The sequence below is a fragment of the Phyllobates terribilis genome, unplaced genomic scaffold, assembly GCF_046119375.1.
Source record: "Phyllobates terribilis strain yellow unplaced genomic scaffold, ASM4611937v1 Scaffold_4__5_contigs__length_816908805, whole genome shotgun sequence".
NCBI classification, from domain to species: Eukaryota; Metazoa; Chordata; class Amphibia; order Anura; family Dendrobatidae; genus Phyllobates; species Phyllobates terribilis.
In genome coordinates, this window is record NW_027362764.1 from 376,738,889 (window position 1) to 376,758,466 (window position 19,578).

A 19,578-nucleotide genomic window follows, 5' to 3' on the forward strand; every position below is an offset into this window, starting at 1 on the left:
AAAACGCTAGAAGTACGTTTTTTTTGCCGCCGCAACATTGCTATAAAATGCAATTAGAGGCAATCAAAACATTGTATCTACCTCAAAATTGTATCAGTAAAAGTATCATCTCAACGTACAAAAATAAAAACTATACATGTTTGGTATCTGTGTACTTGTACTGACCTGACAAATCACATTGCCAGGTCAGTTTTACCATATAGTTAACATGATAAATAAAAAAAGCAAAAAAACTATTGTGAATTTGCACTTTTATTGCAATTTCAACGTACTTGGAATTGTTTTCCTGTACTCTATGTGGTAACATGAATGGTGTTATTCAAAGTGACAACTTGTCTGACAAAAAACAAACCCTCATATGGCCATGTGGAAAGAAAAATAAAACACAAAACAATACAAGCTAATGTCTGCGCAGCGGAGAGGTTAAATGAAAAAATAAAATGTACTGGTATGTTTTATTCAGCCAGTATTTAATAATGTGACCAGTTTGTCATTCTCAAACTAATGAAAGATCCTCTTTAAGTAATCAATCCATAAGATTCATTATGAAGAAAAACTGTACTGAACAATAAACATTAGCACAATGAGCAGAATCCATCCATCATGGCTTAATATACACATGCTTATTGGGCATGTTTGCACCTTCAAGCAAGGTTTATTTAGCAGCATGTACAGTATTTATTCTGCATGTAGAAAAGTACATCAGATGTTTGCACCCCTCTAGTGACAAACAGACTTTAATTACTCATTTTACAAATAAATTAGTCTACAATTTTATGTTTTGTAAAGTCTTTTTGTGTTGGTATCTGTTGACTAAGTAAGAAGCTTATTTTCTTTAATTTGAAAAATGTTTTATCAGCATCTATGAAATACAAATTGGCCTCACAGCATGTCATTTGAGATACTGCAAGTTCCCAAAACCGAATCTTTTGAATTTATTGGTTGCTGGAAAAACTTTCTCTTTTTCCGACAGTTTTGATCTGGATGGGAATGGCAGATATTTTTGCCCATGCATCCTACCAATAACTGTGCTGTTTGATACTGGTGTTGTCTCATTCTATTTTTGCATGATATAGCCAGTATATTACATTTTTTGTTAAGATTAATGTATCATATAATTTTTTTGTCTCTTCCCTCTTTATGGTTGAAAGGTGTTTCATAGATCACTAACCAACTTAAAAAACATTTATAGTGAGAATATACATTTAATATGATGTAAAAGATGAGAAAAAGCACTGACATCATGTGTTATTTGTGTGTTACTCTAGTAGGGAAGGGCGAGATTGCTCCTGAGGGAGAGCACAGTCCCTGTCCCTGTCTGGAGGGGGGAACTAGGTGGAGGAAGTAGTTTAGGGGAGCACTGAAGGAAGGACTGAAGGTAAAGGGGGCCACGTAGAGCGACAGTTGGTGACGTGGGTCACATGACAGGTAGTATAAAAAGATTGGTAGAAAGATCTAGAAAGTCAGTTAGTCAGAGCAGTTGGTGACAGGAGTCTGTCACAGGGAGTGAAGAGAGAAGACCGGAGCAGTGAGAGGCTCCAGAGACAGATAAAGGATCTTAGGGGCACGGGAAGTGCGGAGTCCACCCGTGCGCCCGAGTTCACGCTGACCGTGAAAGGATCAGGTCGCAGTAGGGGACCGGCCCCAGACTAGTGGAGGACTGCAAGACTCAGCTAGCAAACTGGAGGTTGCGGTATCTCTAAGTGGCATAGCCAAAACCACACACATTCGCTGAAAAGGTGGCCATTTACGACCAAGGGGACAGAGAGGACGTCGCCTGACAAGGCCCGGGGCCACTGGCTCGGGACACTGTGTGTGAGGCGCAGGGCAGGAGGGCGAGAGCCAGCGCAGAGAGGCGACCCGGGAAGGTACACAAGAAGGGGTCCCAATCAAGTGCACCCAAGTTATCCAGGAGTTGGCTGGATCACTTCCCCGGAGGAAACAGGACTTAGTCGGCTGTTATAACAACGCTAGCAGTTGTAACCTGGAGCACAAAGAACTGTGAGCAAAAACTTGAAGACTGCACCCCGCTGTGTCCTTGACTTAATTGCTGCGTCACCTGGCTTGCACTACACCAACATCTAAAATTTCCAATGTAACTGCCCTGGGTCCTAGCTCTACCCATGGAGAGCTGAACCATCTCTGCTGCGTCACCAACGGACCCAGTGGATCTGAACAGCAGCAGCGGCCACCTATAGCCGCATACCACGGGTGGCGTCACAAAACTTTATCCCCAAAACTTTATACCCCTCTTTCCTTTATTTATTGACCGCCCTGGGCCACGGACTGGGTCACGCCACCGTGACTACCCCAATAAAACCGACCGGCCCGGCTTCCGAGTACCCCGCGGTCCCAGGGTGCACGTCATTTGCATTGCTTGAGCTTTTGTACCAGATGCTTGGGAGTAAAGGGAATGATGGGCAGAAAACTTCATCCAAAATACTGCAACTAATTTTAGTTGATGGAGCTATAAAACAAGATCTTAGCATGCAATACTTTTCTTTAACAAAGTTAATGCACTTTATTTTTATCATGTAGGGTTCCACTTGACTAGTTTTGTACTAGAGTCAGATATTCCTTCTCTTGGCCTCAGTTTCATTTTGTGGGCCATCATTATAGTTTCTTATTCACTTAGACTTGGTCCCCAATAATACATCTAAGTTTTGCCTACAAGAGCTATCTATCCGTTTCTTTTTTTTAATGCAGAGTATGCAGACAAATTATAGTCTATGTCCATCTTCACTTGTTTGACAGACATGTCCAAGTTTGGTCTGATTTGCAGACCAAACTTGCAAAATCAAGTTTTTAACTGGTTGCGAAGAGAAGCTCCATCAGGCTTTTTTTTACCAGAGTAAAAACGGATTACACAAGGATGGTACAAGTGAATTATCATAAAGGTGATATGAATACATTTAAATGTATGATGTTTACAGCAGATGTATGGTAGTTAATAAACTTTGTAAAAATTAAATTTTTTACTTTTTTTATAGAGTACTACAACACTTTAATGCATCTTCAGAAGACTACACAGTCATCTTTACCTCGGGATGTACCGCAGCTCTTAAACTAGTGGCAGACAACTTTCCATGGACTCCCAGAAGTTCAAGCCAGGAAGGCAGCCACTTTGTGTACTTAACCGATAATCACACCTCAGTGGTTGGAATTAGGGGACTCATGAAAAAGTTAAATGTATCGTCTGCTCCAGTTACACCAGAAGAGTTACTGCAGTCGGAAGGTCGAAGATGTGAACTTCAAAATAACCCAACATTACATCTTTTTTGCTATCCAGCACTAAGCAATCATTCAGGCACCAAGTATCCTCTTTCATGGATAAAAAAAATCCAGACTGGGAAAATGTTGCCCATTAGGGTCCGAGGCAAATGGATTGTTCTTTTGGATGCAGCCTCCTTTGTCAGCACATCTCCATTAGACTTGGCGCTATACCAACCAGATTTTGTGACCATGTCATTTTACAAGATTTTCGGATTCCCAACTGGCTTGGGAGCATTGATTGTTTCTAATCGCATTGCTAATCGTTTGAGGAAAAGTTACTTTGGTGGTGGAACTGCAGCAGGTTATCTTGCAAAAGAAGATTTTTATGTGTCTAAAGAATCAATCAGTGACAGGTAAGTCAAAAATTATTGCAATCAAAGTCATTACATTTTTGGATCTAGGACTTGTAAAACAGGCTAAAAAGTGAAACTGCATCTTTCCCGACACATCACAGCTGATTTGATCAGCTGTCATGTGCTTCTAACAGCCGCAGGTGAAATCGCGATCCACTTGCTGCTGTTAACATGTTAAATGCCTCTGTCAATCTCTCTATCAATCGGCATTTAACTTGTGCAAACCAAATGCATGTCATAAGCCCCTGTCACTTGATCTCGGGGCCCAATAGGGTTGTCATCACAGCCGGGGGTCTGCAGTAGACCCCCATGCTCATCATTGCAGATCTCCTACAGAAAATGATGATTTCTGCTATACATAGCAGGGCTTCAGCCCTGCTATTTGTAGCACACGCACACGCACATTTGTAGCACATCGCACCTTCATGTCTCCTAAGGGGGCTATATAATCAAGGAAAAAGTAGAAAAAAATGTTTTAAAAATGTGAAGAAAAAAAAGTTCAAGTCACTCTCCTTTTGCCGCATTTAAAATAAAACAATAATAAAAAAATGCACATATTTGGTATCGCTGCATTCAGAAATGTCCGATCTATCAACATATAAAGACAATTAATCCAATCGGTAAACGGCATAACGAGAAAAAAAATCAAACCGCCAGAATTATAATTCATTTTGGTCGCCACAACATTGCAATAAAATGCAATAATAGGTGATCAAAGTATCGTATCTATCCCAAAATGGTATCGATAAAAATGTCAGCTCGGCACGCAAAAAATAAGCCCTCAACCATCCCCAGATCCCGAAAAATGGAGATGCTACCGGTCTCGGAAAATGGTGTCATTTTTTTTTCCTACAAACTTTGGTTTTGGATTTTTTTTCGACTCTTAAATAAAAAAAAAAACATACACTCCAGTAGACTACATGGTGAAATCAATGGTGTCGATCAAAAGTACAACTTGTCCTGCAAAAAACAAGCCCTCACATGGCTATATTGATAGAAAAAAAAGCTCCACTCCAGCATTTTTTGTTATTTCAGTGCTGGAGTGGTGCTACTAACGTAAGATCTCAGCACCTAATATTATACTCACCACCCGATGTCTTCAGCTATTTCTGACTCCATTTATTTTTTTACCTGAACATTGAGGCCCTGATTCATTAACACTTGATGAAGGACATGCAGTAAGGGGCGCCAAATTCAATAATATACGAGTATGTACGCCACAAAATGAATTTGGTGCATCGTATTTGTGGCGTGCGTCTCCAAGCTCTTCACTAGAAAACTAGAGATGATACCATATGCCGAGATTGGAGTAACATTTCTGATGTAGGAAATGATGGCACTTGTGTTGAGTTTTTCAGGTGGGCGTAGCCACGTCCCGTGCCGTTCTAACTCTCCCCAGCAATGCCCATTTTGGCAGAGCTTATTCAAACTAGGGTGAACATGACAAAAGTTGCTAATTTTTTACGGAACTCTGCGTTGCATAAAAATTATTCTACTATTGAATTTGTTTCTTGCGGACACGTTGATGTGATGTATTGGTGTCAGTGTGTCTTCTTACAAAAAATTAATTACCTTTTTGAATAGCATCAACATGTTCTGCAGCATTATATATTCACATTAATTTCTGTCCATGATGGGTTTCACAATTACATTTCTCCATCTCTGACACATACTGTACACTCTAGGTCCAATTTTATAGGAATCCAGTTAACAAGTATGTATCTTTGGGTGCGAAGGAAAACAAGAAAACTTAAAGGTAATCCACAAAAAGGGGGGAAAACTTGCATGTTGGCCTTAGTGAAACTAGAATCTATAGCCCCAGTACGGTAGGCAACAGAACTCACCAATAAACTGCTGTTCTGCTCATGTATAATTTTCTCATAATTGCAGAACAACCCTATCAAATGGGAAATTTAAAAAAAAAACTAACTCTAGTAGGAGCTGCTACACCATCAACAAAACTATACTAATTATTTTTTTTCTTTCACCAATTCAAGAACATGGGTTAACAAAGACATATCATTTTCACTGATGATGTGGTGCTGCCTCTTTTTTGGCTGATTTGGGAATCAAACTACTTGGCCAAGGTTTTTTTTTTTAATCGCAAGTTGAATTTTACTAACACTGTGCCGCTTATTAGAATTTTTTATTAGGACAGGCCAAAGTAGATGTAGAGTAGACTTGTGTGCTATATACATAAGTACTTAACCCCTTCACCACCTTGCAACTTTACATTTTTGCGCTTTTGTTTTTTTCTCCCCTTCTTTCCAGAGCCATAACTTTCTCTTTTCCATCAATATAGCCATATTAGGGCTTGTTTTTGCGGGACAAGTTGTACTTTTGAATGACATCATTGACTCAACCACATGGTGTACTGGAAAATGGGATAAAAACTCCAAGTGCGATGAAATTGCAAAAAAAGTGCAATTCGCAAATTGTTTTGTTTTTTTTTTCACATCGCACCTTCATGTCTCCTAAGGGGGCTATATAATCAAGGAAAAAGTAGAAAAAAATGTTTTAAAAATGTGAAGAAAAAAAAGTTCAAGTCACTCTCCTTTTGCCGCATTTAAAATAAAACAATAATAAAAAAATGCACATATTTGGTATCGCTGCATTCAGAAATGTCCGATCTATCAACATATAAAGACAATTAATCCAATCGGTAAACGGCATAACGAGAAAAAAAATCAAACCGCCAGAATTATAATTCATTTTGGTCGCCACAACATTGCAATAAAATGCAATAATAGGTGATCAAAGTATCGTATCTATCCCAAAATGGTATCGATAAAAATGTCAGCTCGGCACGCAAAAAATAAGCCCTCAACCATCCCCAGATCCCGAAAAATGGAGATGCTACCGGTCTCGGAAAATGGTGTCATTTTTTTTCCTACAAACTTTGGTTTTGGATTTTTTTTCGACTCTTAAATAAAAAAAAACCCATACACTCCAGTAGACTACATGGTGAAATCAATGGTGTCGATCAAAAGTACAACTTGTCCTGCAAAAAACAAGCCCTCACATGGCTATATTGATAGAAAAAAAAGCTCCACTCCAGCATTTTTTGTTATTTCAGTGCTGGAGTGGTGCTACTAACGTAAGATCTCAGCACCTAATATTATACTCACCACCCGATGTCTTCAGCTATTTCTGACTCCACTCCGGCCCCGTGACGCCTTCTTGTGACAGCAACTTCTCGCTGACTGAAAGTCAGAGGTAACAGTCACGAGCTCTCAATGCAAGTCTATGAAAGCCAGAACGAGACTCTCATAGACTTGCATTGAAGAGTGACCTCTGGCTCACTCCAGCAAACACTGGAGCGATCCGACAGGTCACAAACTGCTGGAGACCGACAGGTGCGGCAAGGATAAAAGATGAAGACAGCGGCTGGCAAGTAGCAACCCCATTAGAAGAAGCACTCCAGAGCTGCATTAAAAAGAACGCTGGAGTCGTGCTTTATGGTATACTGACAGTTTGCAATATTTCCTTGAAGAAATCTTTAGCATTTTTACAAGCGTTCTGATAATACAGGGTAATAGTATGTTTCCTAAAGAGGCATTCTTGGTTTGCACAAAAAAGGTATTTCAACAATTTTCCCTATATTATGTCTCTTTTAAAAGTGATTTTGTCACATTAGTTTGGTCTGAATGCTAATATTTTTAAGGATAGATCACAAACCCATTACAATGAATTTGTCTTTCCACGCTTCCTTTTTTTGCAGTTAGATTGTCTGCAAATAAAAAATAGAGACGTCCTGTGTTTCGAATTGAACTTGCCAATGTGAATAATGGCCTTGTGAAAAAATTCAGGACACAGATGTCATTTGTGTCCTGCCCATGTTTTACTGTTTAATAGGTAGAAGTACCTAAGAAATATTTTTCCTTCATATGAGAAAAATGGATGCTACAAGTATTGTAAAAACTGACATATGGACTAAAAATACCTTCTGCACATTAAAAAAAGAACGATCCATTTTTTAAGTATGAGAAAAAAAACTGTTGTGTGAAACCAGCCTAACAGTAAAGAACAATAATGAAGACGTTAGCACTGTAATGTTGGAAGAGGGAGATGTGTTTTATTCTTGCAATCCAAAATGAGAACATATGCTACGCCTCAGTCCACAATCTCAGGAGTGCTGCCGGTGGCTTGTCATCGCAACGTGAAGCTTCTCCACCTGCAGCACTTCTTGCTACTACTTACCCTCTAATTCCATTGAAGGGGTTGTCTCCTTTCAGACAATGTTCTGCACCAGCTGTAGTTTGTTATAAAATACCAAACAGCATGTTTTCCCCTTCCCTGGACCCACTAGTGAGTCTCCACCACTTCTGGTGTATGGCATTGGCGGTGGCAGTGATGTCATCTTAACAGAATGGCAGCCAATCAGTGAGCTTAGCAGCTCTGAAGGGGACTTTCCATCTATATGGGCAGATCTGCTGATCTCACTGATTGCTTGCCACGTTGTTGACATGACTTCAGCACCGCATACCATGTCAGACAATGGGAGCAGCATAGGAGAGTCACCGGGGAAGGTGAGTACGGTGCAGTTTGTTGGTTTTTAAAAAAACTGCAGCCGGGACAGAATATTGTCTGAAAAAGGATGACCCCTCTAACATCTGCAGCACATTTGGTCCAACGAAGGTCTGAGATTGTGGCACTAAATGTCGCATATGTTCTGATTTTGAATCACAAGAATCAAACTCATCACCCACTTCACATACTGGAGTGTTGAGTTTCCCATAATTGATCTATAGTTTACAGTATTGGCATGTAACGCTGCTCAAGCATCCATGAACTAGGAGTTCTGCATTTCTAAATGTGAGTTTTGAGTGTAAACTGAGTATTTTTTTACCTGAACATTGAGGCCCTGATTCATTAACACTTGATGAAGGACATGCAGTAAGGGGCGCCAAATTCAATAATATACGAGTATGTACGCCACAAAATGAATTTGGTGCATCGTATTTGTGGCGTGCGTCTCCAAGCTCTTCACTAGAAAACTAGAGATGATACCATATGCCGAGATTGGAGTAACATTTCTGATGTAGGAAATGATGGCACTTGTGTTGAGTTTTTCAGGTGGGCGTAGCCACGTCCCGTGCCGTTCTAACTCTCCCCAGCAATGCCCATTTTGGCAGAGCTTATTCAAACTAGGGTGAACATGACAAAAGTTGCTAATTTTTTACGGAACTCTGCGTTGCATAAAAATTATTCTACTATTGAATTTGTTTCTTGCGGACACGTTGATGTGATGTATTGGTGTCAGTGTGTCTTCTTACAAAAAATTAATTACCTTTTTGAATAGCATCAACATGTTCTGCAGCATTATATATTCACATTAATTTCTGTCCATGATGGGTTTCACAATTACATTTCTCCATCTCTGACACATACTGTACACTCTAGGTCCAATTTTATAGGAATCCAGTTAACAAGTATGTATCTTTGGGTGCGAAGGAAAACAAGAAAACTTAAAGGTAATCCACAAAAAGGGGGGAAAACTTGCATGTTGGCCTTAGTGAAACTAGAATCTATAGCCCCAGTATGGTAGGCAACAGAACTCACCAATAAACTGCTGTTCTGCTCATGTATAATTTTCTCATAATTGCAGAACAACCCTATCAAATGGGAAATTTAAAAAAAAAACTAACTCTAGTAGGAGCTGCTACACCATCAACAAAACTATACTAATTATTTTTTTTCTTTCACCAATTCAAGAACATGGGTTAACAAAGACATATCATTTTCACTGATGATGTGGTGCTGCCTCTTTTTTGGCTGATTTGGGGATCAAACTACTTGGCCAAGGTTTTTTTTTTTAATCGCAAGTTGAATTTTACTAACACTGCCGCTTATTAGAATTTTTTATTAGGACAGGCCAAAGTAGATGTAGAGTAGACTTGTGTGCTATATACATAAGTACTTAACCCCTTCACCACCTTGCAACTTTACATTTTTGCGCTTTTGTTTTTTTCTCCCCTTCTTTCCAGAGCCATAACTTTTTCTTTTCCATCAATATAGCCATATTAGGGCTTGTTTTTGCGGGACAAGTTGTACTTTTGAATGACATCATTGACTCAACCACATGGTGTACTGGAAAATGGGATAAAAACTCCAAGTGCGATGAAATTGCAAAAAAAGTGCAATTCGCAAATTGTTTTTTTTTTTTTATTTTTTTATTTACTATGTTCACTAAATGCGAAAACTCACTTGTCAATATGATTCTCCAGGTCAGTACGAGTATGCAGATACCAAACATGCATAGGTTCTTTTTTAAGTGGTAAAAAAAAATTCCAAAATTTGTAAGAAAAAAAAAATATCGCCATATTCCGAGACCTGTAGCGTCTCCATTTTTCGGGATCTGGGGCTGGAGTTGACGTTTTTATTGATACCATTTTGGGGTAGATAAGATCTTTTGATCCCTTGTTCTTGCATTCTTTTGCAATGTTGCGGCAGCCAAAAGACCCCCATAATTCTGGCGTTTCAATTTTTTTTCTCATTATGTTTACGATCGGATTAATTTACTTTATATTTTGTTAGATCGGACATATCTGAATACTAAATATGTATTTTTTATTGTTTTATTTTGAAAGGGGGGTGATTTTAACTTTTGTGTTTTTAATTTATTCGGTCTACCATGACAGCACCACGTGAGAGAGAGGATCCGCCCATCAAGGACAGGAAACCTACAGGTTAAAAAGGGTGGCCCTCTCTTCCCGCCTCAGTTTAGGTTTCCTGTCCATGATGGGAGACCCCGCAGGCTTACCTGCAGAAGATGGACTCCTGTCCCAGAGAGGGCCACAGCAGGTGGTTGGAGCCGTTCCGTCCCGGTCCTCTGGAGACGCCACGGTAGGACTCAGTGGGGCGCCTCGGTGAGCGTTGCGGCGGGCGCCACATCGCCTCACGGGGAGGTAGATGTCCGCCAGGTGTGGGGCCGCTAGCGGGCTTCCTCCCCCTGCTACAATTTGCAGGAGATCCAGGTCGCGCCGGCGGGGCACGTGACAGGCGCGACCTACTGACGTGACTTCCGGTGCGCCGGGCAGGAAGTCCTTGTGACGTCACCGGAAGGGGCGGAGCTCGTTTGAATTTTGCGCGCGAGCAGCTGAATGCCGGGGGATTAAGTGGCGGCGAGGAGCCCACCTGGAACCCACCTGGCCACCTGGGGAGGAAGACCAAGGAGCAGGTAACGCCCTCCTAGGTAAAAAAAAGAGCACACACCCACACATGGTATAAAAGGGTCTGGTAACATATAAAGGGTCTGGTAACATACAGAGGTGCTTCCCAGCCCATTCTTACACTGTAAGTTATGGAAGATTCACAAGAGCTGTCACCTAGGCAACAACATCTGCTGCAGGAGCAGCCCTCTGGGGAGCCCTCACAACTAGTGGCGCAGCGCCATTCCCGGCTAGGGTCTGGTCGTTCAGCTAGAAGAGCTGTCACTAAGAGCAGGAAGGACGGTCCGGTGCGGCGTGATTCCTCGCCATGCATGTTGGATTCCTCTGCTTCTACGGTACCGAAGGCTCTGTGGGGTGAGTGGAATCTTCGTGAAAGTTCTACTAATGTTTCCTCCTTCTTTCTATCTAGAACTTTCTTTTAGAGCAAGAAATGTTCCTCGAAATCCAAGCACAGAGAATGTGCCTTATGCAGCTGTCCACTCCCTGATTCATATAGCAAGAGGTTATGCCAGCTTTGTATTAGCAAAATGATGTCGGAGGAAACCCCATATTTTTCCCTAGGCCTAAGAACTTTAATAAGGGAAGAAATAGGCAAAGCATTGCAGGGTTCAGAGTCTGGGCATATTCCTCAAGAAACCCAGCCGGGTTCAGACTCTGAACTGTCGCTCGCCTCCTCCTCCGCCTTCTCTTCCTCTGACAGTGAGCCAGATAGACAGTGCTTTCCCCTGAAGGAGGTCGATGCCCTAATAAAAGCCGTCCGATCTACAATGGGGATAGTGGACACGAGGGCAGAGAAGTCAGCTGAGGATGTTATGTTTGGTGGTCTGGGGCTAAAGAAAAGAAGGGTCTTTCCGGTATATTCAAAGGTGAAAGACCTCATTGATAAGGAGTGGAGGAAACCTGACAAGAAGGGTAGTGTTCCTCCATCCTTTAAAAGGAAATATCCATTTGAGGATGCTATGTGTTCCTCCTGGTTAAAAGCACCCAAGCTGGATGTTGCTGTTACCAAAGCAGCGAAAAGAACTTCCCTCCCGTTCGATGATATGGGTGCATTGAGAGACCCCCTAGACAGACGGGCTGATACTTTCTTGAAAGGGGCATGGGAGACAGCTGCAGGAGCACTGAGACCAACAGTAGCAGCTACTTGCATGTCCAGAGCCCTGATGGTGTGGCTTGAACAGCTAGACAGTCAGTTGAAGGATGGGACTTCTAGGAAAGACATTATTTCTTCCCTTCCACTGGTTCAGGGGGCGGCAGCTTTTCTTGCGGATGCATCTGTGGACTCAGTAAGGTTGGCAGCAAAATCAGCAGCACTGTCAAATGCGGCTCGGCGAGCCTTGTGGATTAAATGCTGGCCAGGGGATTTACAGACTAAATCCAGACTGTGCACAATCCCGTGCGAAGGAGAATACCTCTTTGGTCAGACCATGGATGACTTATTGGAGAAAGCTGGGGACCCTAAGAGGGGGTTTCCATCAGTACCTCTACCCTCCTTTAAGAGATCGTTCCGGAAGAGGAAATTTTTCCGGAAGAGATATTTCAGGGAGCAAGACAAGTCTGACGAAAGGGGTCGAAAAGGTAGAGGTCTACTCTTTGGTCCGTCTCCAAAAATTGAGCAGAAGCCAGGGGATACACAATCAGCCCAGGTGGGAGGGAGATTGTCATTTTTTGTCCCAGCTTGGGAACAGATTTCTCATAGTAATTGGTTTTTAAGCCTGATTAAGTATGGTCTTAAATTTCAATTTAAAGCATATCTTCACAAACGATTCATGGTTGTTCCCTCCAGTTCTTACCCAGAACACCAGGCTGCCCTCTTTTTGGAAGTACAAACCCTAATAAGAAAGCACGTCCTGATTGAGGTTCCGGAGGCTGAAAAGGGTCTTGGTTTCTACTCCCCGCTCTTCTTGGTTCCGAAACCGGATGGAAGTTTCAGGACAATCATAAATCTGAAATCCCTGAATAATTTCCTTAAAATACATACCTTTAAAATGGAGTCTTTAAAATCCGTAATAAAGTTACTTTTTCCCCACTGCTGTATGGTAGTGCTCGATCTCAAAGATGCGTATTACCATATCCCAATTCATAGTGACTATCAGAAATACATGAGGCTGGCCATTGAAATTGACGGGGTGGTTAAACACTTTCAATACACTGCACTCCCCTTCGGTTTAGCTATAGCCCCGTGAGTTTTTACTAAAGTAATGGCGGAAGTTATGGCCCATGTAAGAGAAAGGGACATTCTAATTATCCCTTACCTGGATGATCTCCTGATCGTTGGTTCAGTGCGAGACCCACCTGCGGGAGACCATGTCGGTCTTAAAGAGCTTGGGGTGGTTTCTAAATTTAGAAAAGTCTAGACTATCTCCATTCAAGGTACAACAATATCTGGGGGTCATATTAGATTCCAGGAAACAGCTATGTTGTCTTCCAGAAGAAAAAATTGATAGAATCTGGGGGTTGGTAGCACAATGTATACGTAAACCTTCTATGTCACTCCGTAAGGCCATGTCACTATTGGGAACCTTCACCTCCACTTTTCCTGCGGTTCGTTGGCCCTCTACTTTCTATAGGCACTATAGATTGGATCTGGGTGGCTCTGCAGATCTCACTTTCGGGAGAAGGGTGCTTCAAGCTGTGGTCCTTCCCTAATTTCCTTCGTCTCTGTAATTCTCTCACGTGGTGCTGTCATGGGAGACCGAATAAAGCCTTAGTTACTTACCGGTAACGGGATTTTTCGGAGCCCATGACAGCACCCGTATATTCCCTCCCTTCACTGGTGTTGTGCACTCCCGTAGAGTTGATTTCTTTTTGTTCACCCTTGCGGGAAATTGATGAAAAGTAATGTACTTAATGTGATTATGTTTTGTTGTAACTAACCTTGGCAGTACTCTCATGCTCTGTTAACTAAACTGAGGCGGGAAGAGAGGGCCGCCCTTTTTAACCTGTAGGTTTCCTGTCCTTGATGGGCGGATCCTCTCTCTCACGTGGTGCTGTCATGGGCTCTGAAAAATCTCGTTACCGGTAAGTAACTAAGGCTTTTTTTCATATTTTTTAAACTTTTTTTTTTTTTACTTATTGCTGGCATCAACAGTCCCCTTAGGAGCTGCAAATCCCTGGCTGTCATGACAATCCATCGGCACCCTGCAATCACATGACAAGGGCGCCAATGGGCGGGTCTTGTGATGCGCTTCCAGTTAGTGCGTGTTAAATGCTGCTTTCAGAGATTGACAGCAGCATTTAACTTGTTAACAGCTGTGGGTGGATAGCAGATCCACCCACGACTGTTAGAGACACATGACAGTTGATCGGATCAGCTGTCATGTGCAGGGAAAGATGCGGGCTCTGGCAATGCAGGGAGACGACATTGGACGTACAGTACCTACACGTTCAAGGTTGCTAAGGGGTTAGACTACAGTATATACTAATTATGAACATTTTGTGTTGTCACATTTTGTGTACATACAAGGGGCGTTATCTGTTATCTAAGACATATGTGGAACACATGAATTCTGTGCACCCCAAGCTTTCTTTCCTTGCGGGTATGTTTCGTATTCACTGCCAAGGACATATGTATTATGTGCTTTTGTTTCATGTTAACCCCTTCATGACTGGAGCATTTTCCGTTTTTACTTTTTCGTTTTTTGCTCCCCTTCTTCCCAGAGCCCGAACTTTTTTATTTTTCATTCAATATGTGAGGGCTTATTTTTTGCAGGACGAGTTGTACTTTTAAATGCCATCATTGGTTTTACCATATCGTGTACTGGAAAACGGGAAAAAAATTCCAAGTGCAGTGAAATTGCAAAAAAAATGCAATTACAGAGTTGTTTTTTAGTTGTTTTTTTTTTTATCACGTTCATTGAATGCTAAAACTGACCTGCCATTATTATTCTCCAGGTCATTACGAGTTCGTAGCCACCTGTAATAATGTACAGGTTCATTATTATTTAATTGGGGGAAAAAAAAATCGAAAGTTTGCTAAAAAAAAAAAAATGGCGCCATTTTCCGAGACCCGTAGCGTCTCCATTTTTCGGGATCTGGGGCTGGGTGAGGGCTTAGTTTTTGCGCGCTGAGCTGACATTTTTGGGATAAATCCGATGTTTTGATCGCCCGTTATTGCATTTTACTGCAATGTTGCAGTGACCAAAAAAACTTAATTTTGGCGTTTGGAATTTTTTTCCCACTATGCCGTTTACCGATCTGATTATTTTTTTATATTGATACATCGGGCGATTCTGAACGTGGCGATACCAAAGGTGTATGTGTTTTTTTTTATTATTATTTTATTTTGAATGGGGCAAAAGGGTTTGTTTTTGTTTTTTATATTTTTAAAAGCATTTTTTTACACTTTCTGCGTGCTTCAATAGTCTCCATAAGAGACTAGAAGCAGCAGTTGTCTTATCGCCTCTGCTACATAGAGGTGATGAGCAGATCACCTCTATGTAGCAGAAATGCTCCTGTGCTATGAGCACCGACCACTAGGTGGCGCTCATAGCAATCTTTTCATGACAACCACAGGGGTCTGCTGCAGACCCCAGGTTGCCATGCCCACCCATCAGTGACCCGCGATCACGTGACAGTGTCACTGATGGGCGGGGCTAAGACCGCGTTTCCGGCGCGGCGCTGTTAAATGCCACTGTCAGAGATTGAGAGCAGCATTTAACTAGTTAACAGCCATGGGTGGATCGCGATTCCACCTGCAGCTGTTGCGGGCACATGTCAGCTGTAAGAATCAGCTGACGTGCCCGGTTCAGTGCGGGCTCAGCGCCGGAGCCCCCGCTGAACCGGCCTTTCCGACATGGTGCATACTATTACTGACCACATCAGAAAGGGGTTATAGAGATATTCCAGTTATAATGAGTTATCACCTGTACACAGGATAGGTTCTAATTACTATATCAGTGGGGTTCGACTGCAGAGATCCAGAACTAGCGTACCGGGAAGTGAGGATAAACTGGGCAATTTCTCAAGGCCCCCACTCCATTAGAGGCCCCAAGCATTTACAGCAGAAACTACATATACCAATTCTACATTATCAGTGTAGTTTCTGATGTTGAGACTGCTTCAGGACCTGTAGTGACATCACAGTCATGATACCATGTTGTCACCACAGATCCTGTACCATGGAGCCTTGAAGAACTGAAGAAGAAGAGACAAACTAGTAAGTATTTTATACTATGTGCCATACATTGAGTGTGTGTCATTTTGTTACGCTCGCTCTGTTAAGCGCAAGTGAGGATCGTGGTCCCACTGTGCCATGGACCGGGGAGAGCCTGGAGGGGCGTGACTAAGTGCCACACCAAGACTGACCTCAGATGCATGGCAAGTGACGGTGCCGCAACCCGAGGAGAGTCCAGGCTGCCAGGCCAGGTGCTACTCCAGGGTAGACATCAGACACATGGCAGCTGACCCTCAAGGAGGTATACTGACTGGCATGGCTGATTCACAGACAGGCAGGTACAAGCTGCCACGACTGGTATACTGGCAGACAGGTACTGGCAGACACAGCTAATATACAGGCAGGCAGGTGTAGGACCCAGTTCAAACTGGAAGGGCTGGTACAGCTACAAGAAGAACTAGGTCACTGGCAGGTATGACTGGAATACAGGAATGGATAGGACCCAGTTCAGACTGGACAGACAGGAACAACTTCAGGTGGGTCCAGGCCTGGGCATTTAGGAAGAACTGGGTCTCTGACAAGGGGATGCTGGACCGCAGGTTTGGACAGGCAGGGAACCGCAGGTGCGGACAGGCGGGTAACCGCAGGTGTGGACAGGCGGGGACCGCAGGTGCGGACAGGCAGGGAACCCCAGGTTACCATAGGGCAAATAGGAGTAGGTTCACATAGAACAGACAGGGTTTTGCTCACACAGGACGAACATAAGGACAGGTACACAAAAGACAGAGCCAGTTTCACACAAGATACTTACAATGAAGTAGCAAGTGTACACGCAATCCACTAATGTTGCACAGAGACAACAGATTAGAGATAGGTACAGGTTCAGACACTGCAGGTTTTAGAGATAGGTACTGTCACGGGTGTGTCAGAGGTGAAAGACAGTCGCCCTGCAGTTTGTTGTAGGAGATCTCTACGTTTGGCATTACAGACATCTTCTTAGAGGCTGGCTGTCTCTAGGACCCAGCGGCTATGATATCATGTATGCCGTTTTTTTTTTAACTAATACACTGGCGAGACAATGATGGGGATTTGGGAGAGCCGTAATGGGAATGGGGAGAGCAATGTTGAGGATGGGGAGAGCAATAATGGGGATGGGGAGAGCAATGATGGGGATGGGGGAGAGCAATGATGGGGATAGGGGAGAGCAGTGATGGAGGAAGTGTGGTAGAGCCGTGATGGAGGTGGTGGGGGCGAGCAATGATGGGGATGTGGATGAGCAATGAAGAAGGTGGGGGAGATATGACAATGATGGAGGTGGCGGAGATATGGCAATGATGGAGGTAGGGGGAGCTATGGCAATGATGGAGGTGGGGGAGATATGACAATGATGGGATGGGGTAGAACAATGATGGAGAAGGTGGGGGAGAGCAATGACGGGGATGGGAGAGCAATGATGGAGAAGGTGGGGGGGAGCAATGATGGGGATGGGAGAGAGCACTAATGGAAAAGGTGGGGGAGAGCAATGATGGGGATGGGGGAGATCAATGATGGAAGGATGTGGGGGAGAGCAATGATAGAGGAGGGGGAGAGCAATGGTGTTAATCTGGTCTGGTCACGGTGTGGTGGTATTTCTCCCTTGTACAGTATGTGGTATTATTTGGTCACTATGTGGTGGTAATATGTGGTCTGGTCATGGTGTGACAGTATTTGTCCCTTGTATATAGTATTACTCAGTCACTATGTGGTAGTCATATGTGGTCTGGTCATGGTGCGGTGGTATTTGTCCCTTGTATGTGGTATTATTCGGTCACTATGTGGTGGTAATATGTGATCTGGTCATGGTGTGACGGTATTTGTCCCTTGTATGTGGAATTATTTGGTCACTATACGCTGGTAATATCGGGTCTGGCCTCAGTGTGGTGGTATTTCTCCCTTGTATGTGCTTCTATTGATATTGGTATAGTATATTGTGTTGTGTATGGCGGTCATTTGTTATCGCTGATATTAATTAGGAGAAGATTCTTTATTTCCATTAGTGATTAAATACATGGAACAAGATGCACTTACAGGGGTTCTCCAGGGAAAACAAGTAATCACCTCTCCACAGTTTAAGTGATAAGTTATTGATTAGTGGGGATCTGAATGCTGGGACCTGCACCGATTGATAGAATGTGGAGCTTTTCTCCCTATTAGATTGGAGCTCATGTGCGACTTGACTACTGATCCATTCATTCCCTCAGTGGCTGTTCTTGTTTGTTTCTAGAAGCCCCAAAGAGAATGAATGAGGCTGCGGTCAGACGTGCCACCTGCCACTACCTTTTAAAATGGGTATGAGTGTCCTGACAGGGATTAAACTTCCCCATTCTTCCAACAGCTGCATTTTCTAATGTTCGGACCCAAACGATCAATAAGTTATCACCAATCCTGTGGAGCCCATGGATCGGTAATAACTTGTTTTAACCAAAGAAGCCCTTTAATGCAAACTACCAGAATTGTACATCCCAGTTATAGTAGTGTACAGTAGATGTGCAGGAGCCGCCTGTGATTTACAGTCGACGCTCCACTATAACAGGGATAACGGCTATCAGGTATTTGCATATAGCTGTAGGGTGGGCCTGAGGATCAATTCCCCCTGTGGGCTCAAGACACCCCAGTCCGACACTGCTTGTGTCCCCTGGTTAATTGGAGCAGCTGTCATGTATGGATAATGCTAGTCCATTTAATCTTTATAAGATTGCCCTGGATAGCAGTAAATAAGTTAGTTTTTTTCTTACTTACTGGTTTTGTGTCTGCAAAGAAGGCAGGTGTAGTTGGTGAAAGCTGCAAGTGGGAAAAAAAATCAAAGTTCTCTCCTGTCTTACTATAATCTTTCCCTCTGTACCACATTCAAGTGACCCCATGAAGGTGTTAGGGTTTATTTTCTTTATGTCATCACTTTCAGCTTTTCAATTAGTGAGAATATGTGCTATTTTATTGTGTACTATGGGGGATCCAAACACATTATACATTATCATTCTCCTCCATTGATTTCTATTATATTTTAAATTCACGTGCAATCATTTTTTTTAACAATAGAACGGAAGTGAAAAATTACATGTACTTTCATTTACACAGATGATGTATATGCATTAATGTAATCTATGAGTGAAAATAGATTAGGGTTGGGAATTGCCAATTATGGATTAGTGTTAGAATTCTAATTTGAGAACGAGAAGCTGCTATCCTTTGCCTTCTGTTGCCGTACAATGTTCCTATTGCTGTTATGGTCTCTGTTTATGAAAGGTGAAAAAGGAAATTGCCAGCTCACCTATATTTGCCATTTGGGATTTTGGAGAGCCTGGAGCAAAAGCTGTTGCAAGGCAGTGATGGATTAAAAAAAGAGATGGGGTTGTCCAGCTAATTCCGAATTGGTTATCTTTATTTCAAGAACGCATATGTAATTAAAATTAGTTGATGATCATTATCCTTTCACAACTGTTCTAGGAATTTTTAAATGTTTGAAATAAAGTGATAATTTTAACTCATTTGGATTGAGCTGGACAATTCCATATTTTTTTTCAGTCTCCGTTTCTAACCCTGAACTTGTGCCTTGTTCATGTCTGGTCAATTGGAATTGTTTCCAAGGTCCTGCAGGTGTGCTTTTTGCATCAACTTCTGGCTTGAC

The 19,578-nt window shown here is 42.5% G+C and overlaps 1 protein-coding gene across 1 annotated transcript in view; it reads left to right on the top strand.

Annotated features, from left to right (window-relative positions):
* MOCOS (molybdenum cofactor sulfurase) overlaps window positions 1-19,578 on the top strand; it is a 363,606-nt gene that overhangs the window by 106,678 nt on the left and 237,350 nt on the right. The window contains exon 4 of the mRNA XM_073678475.1: window positions 2,991-3,626. Within this exon, the coding sequence (XP_073534576.1) occupies window positions 2,991-3,626 (636 nt within the window). The remainder of the gene's footprint in view (window positions 1-2,990; window positions 3,627-19,578) is intronic.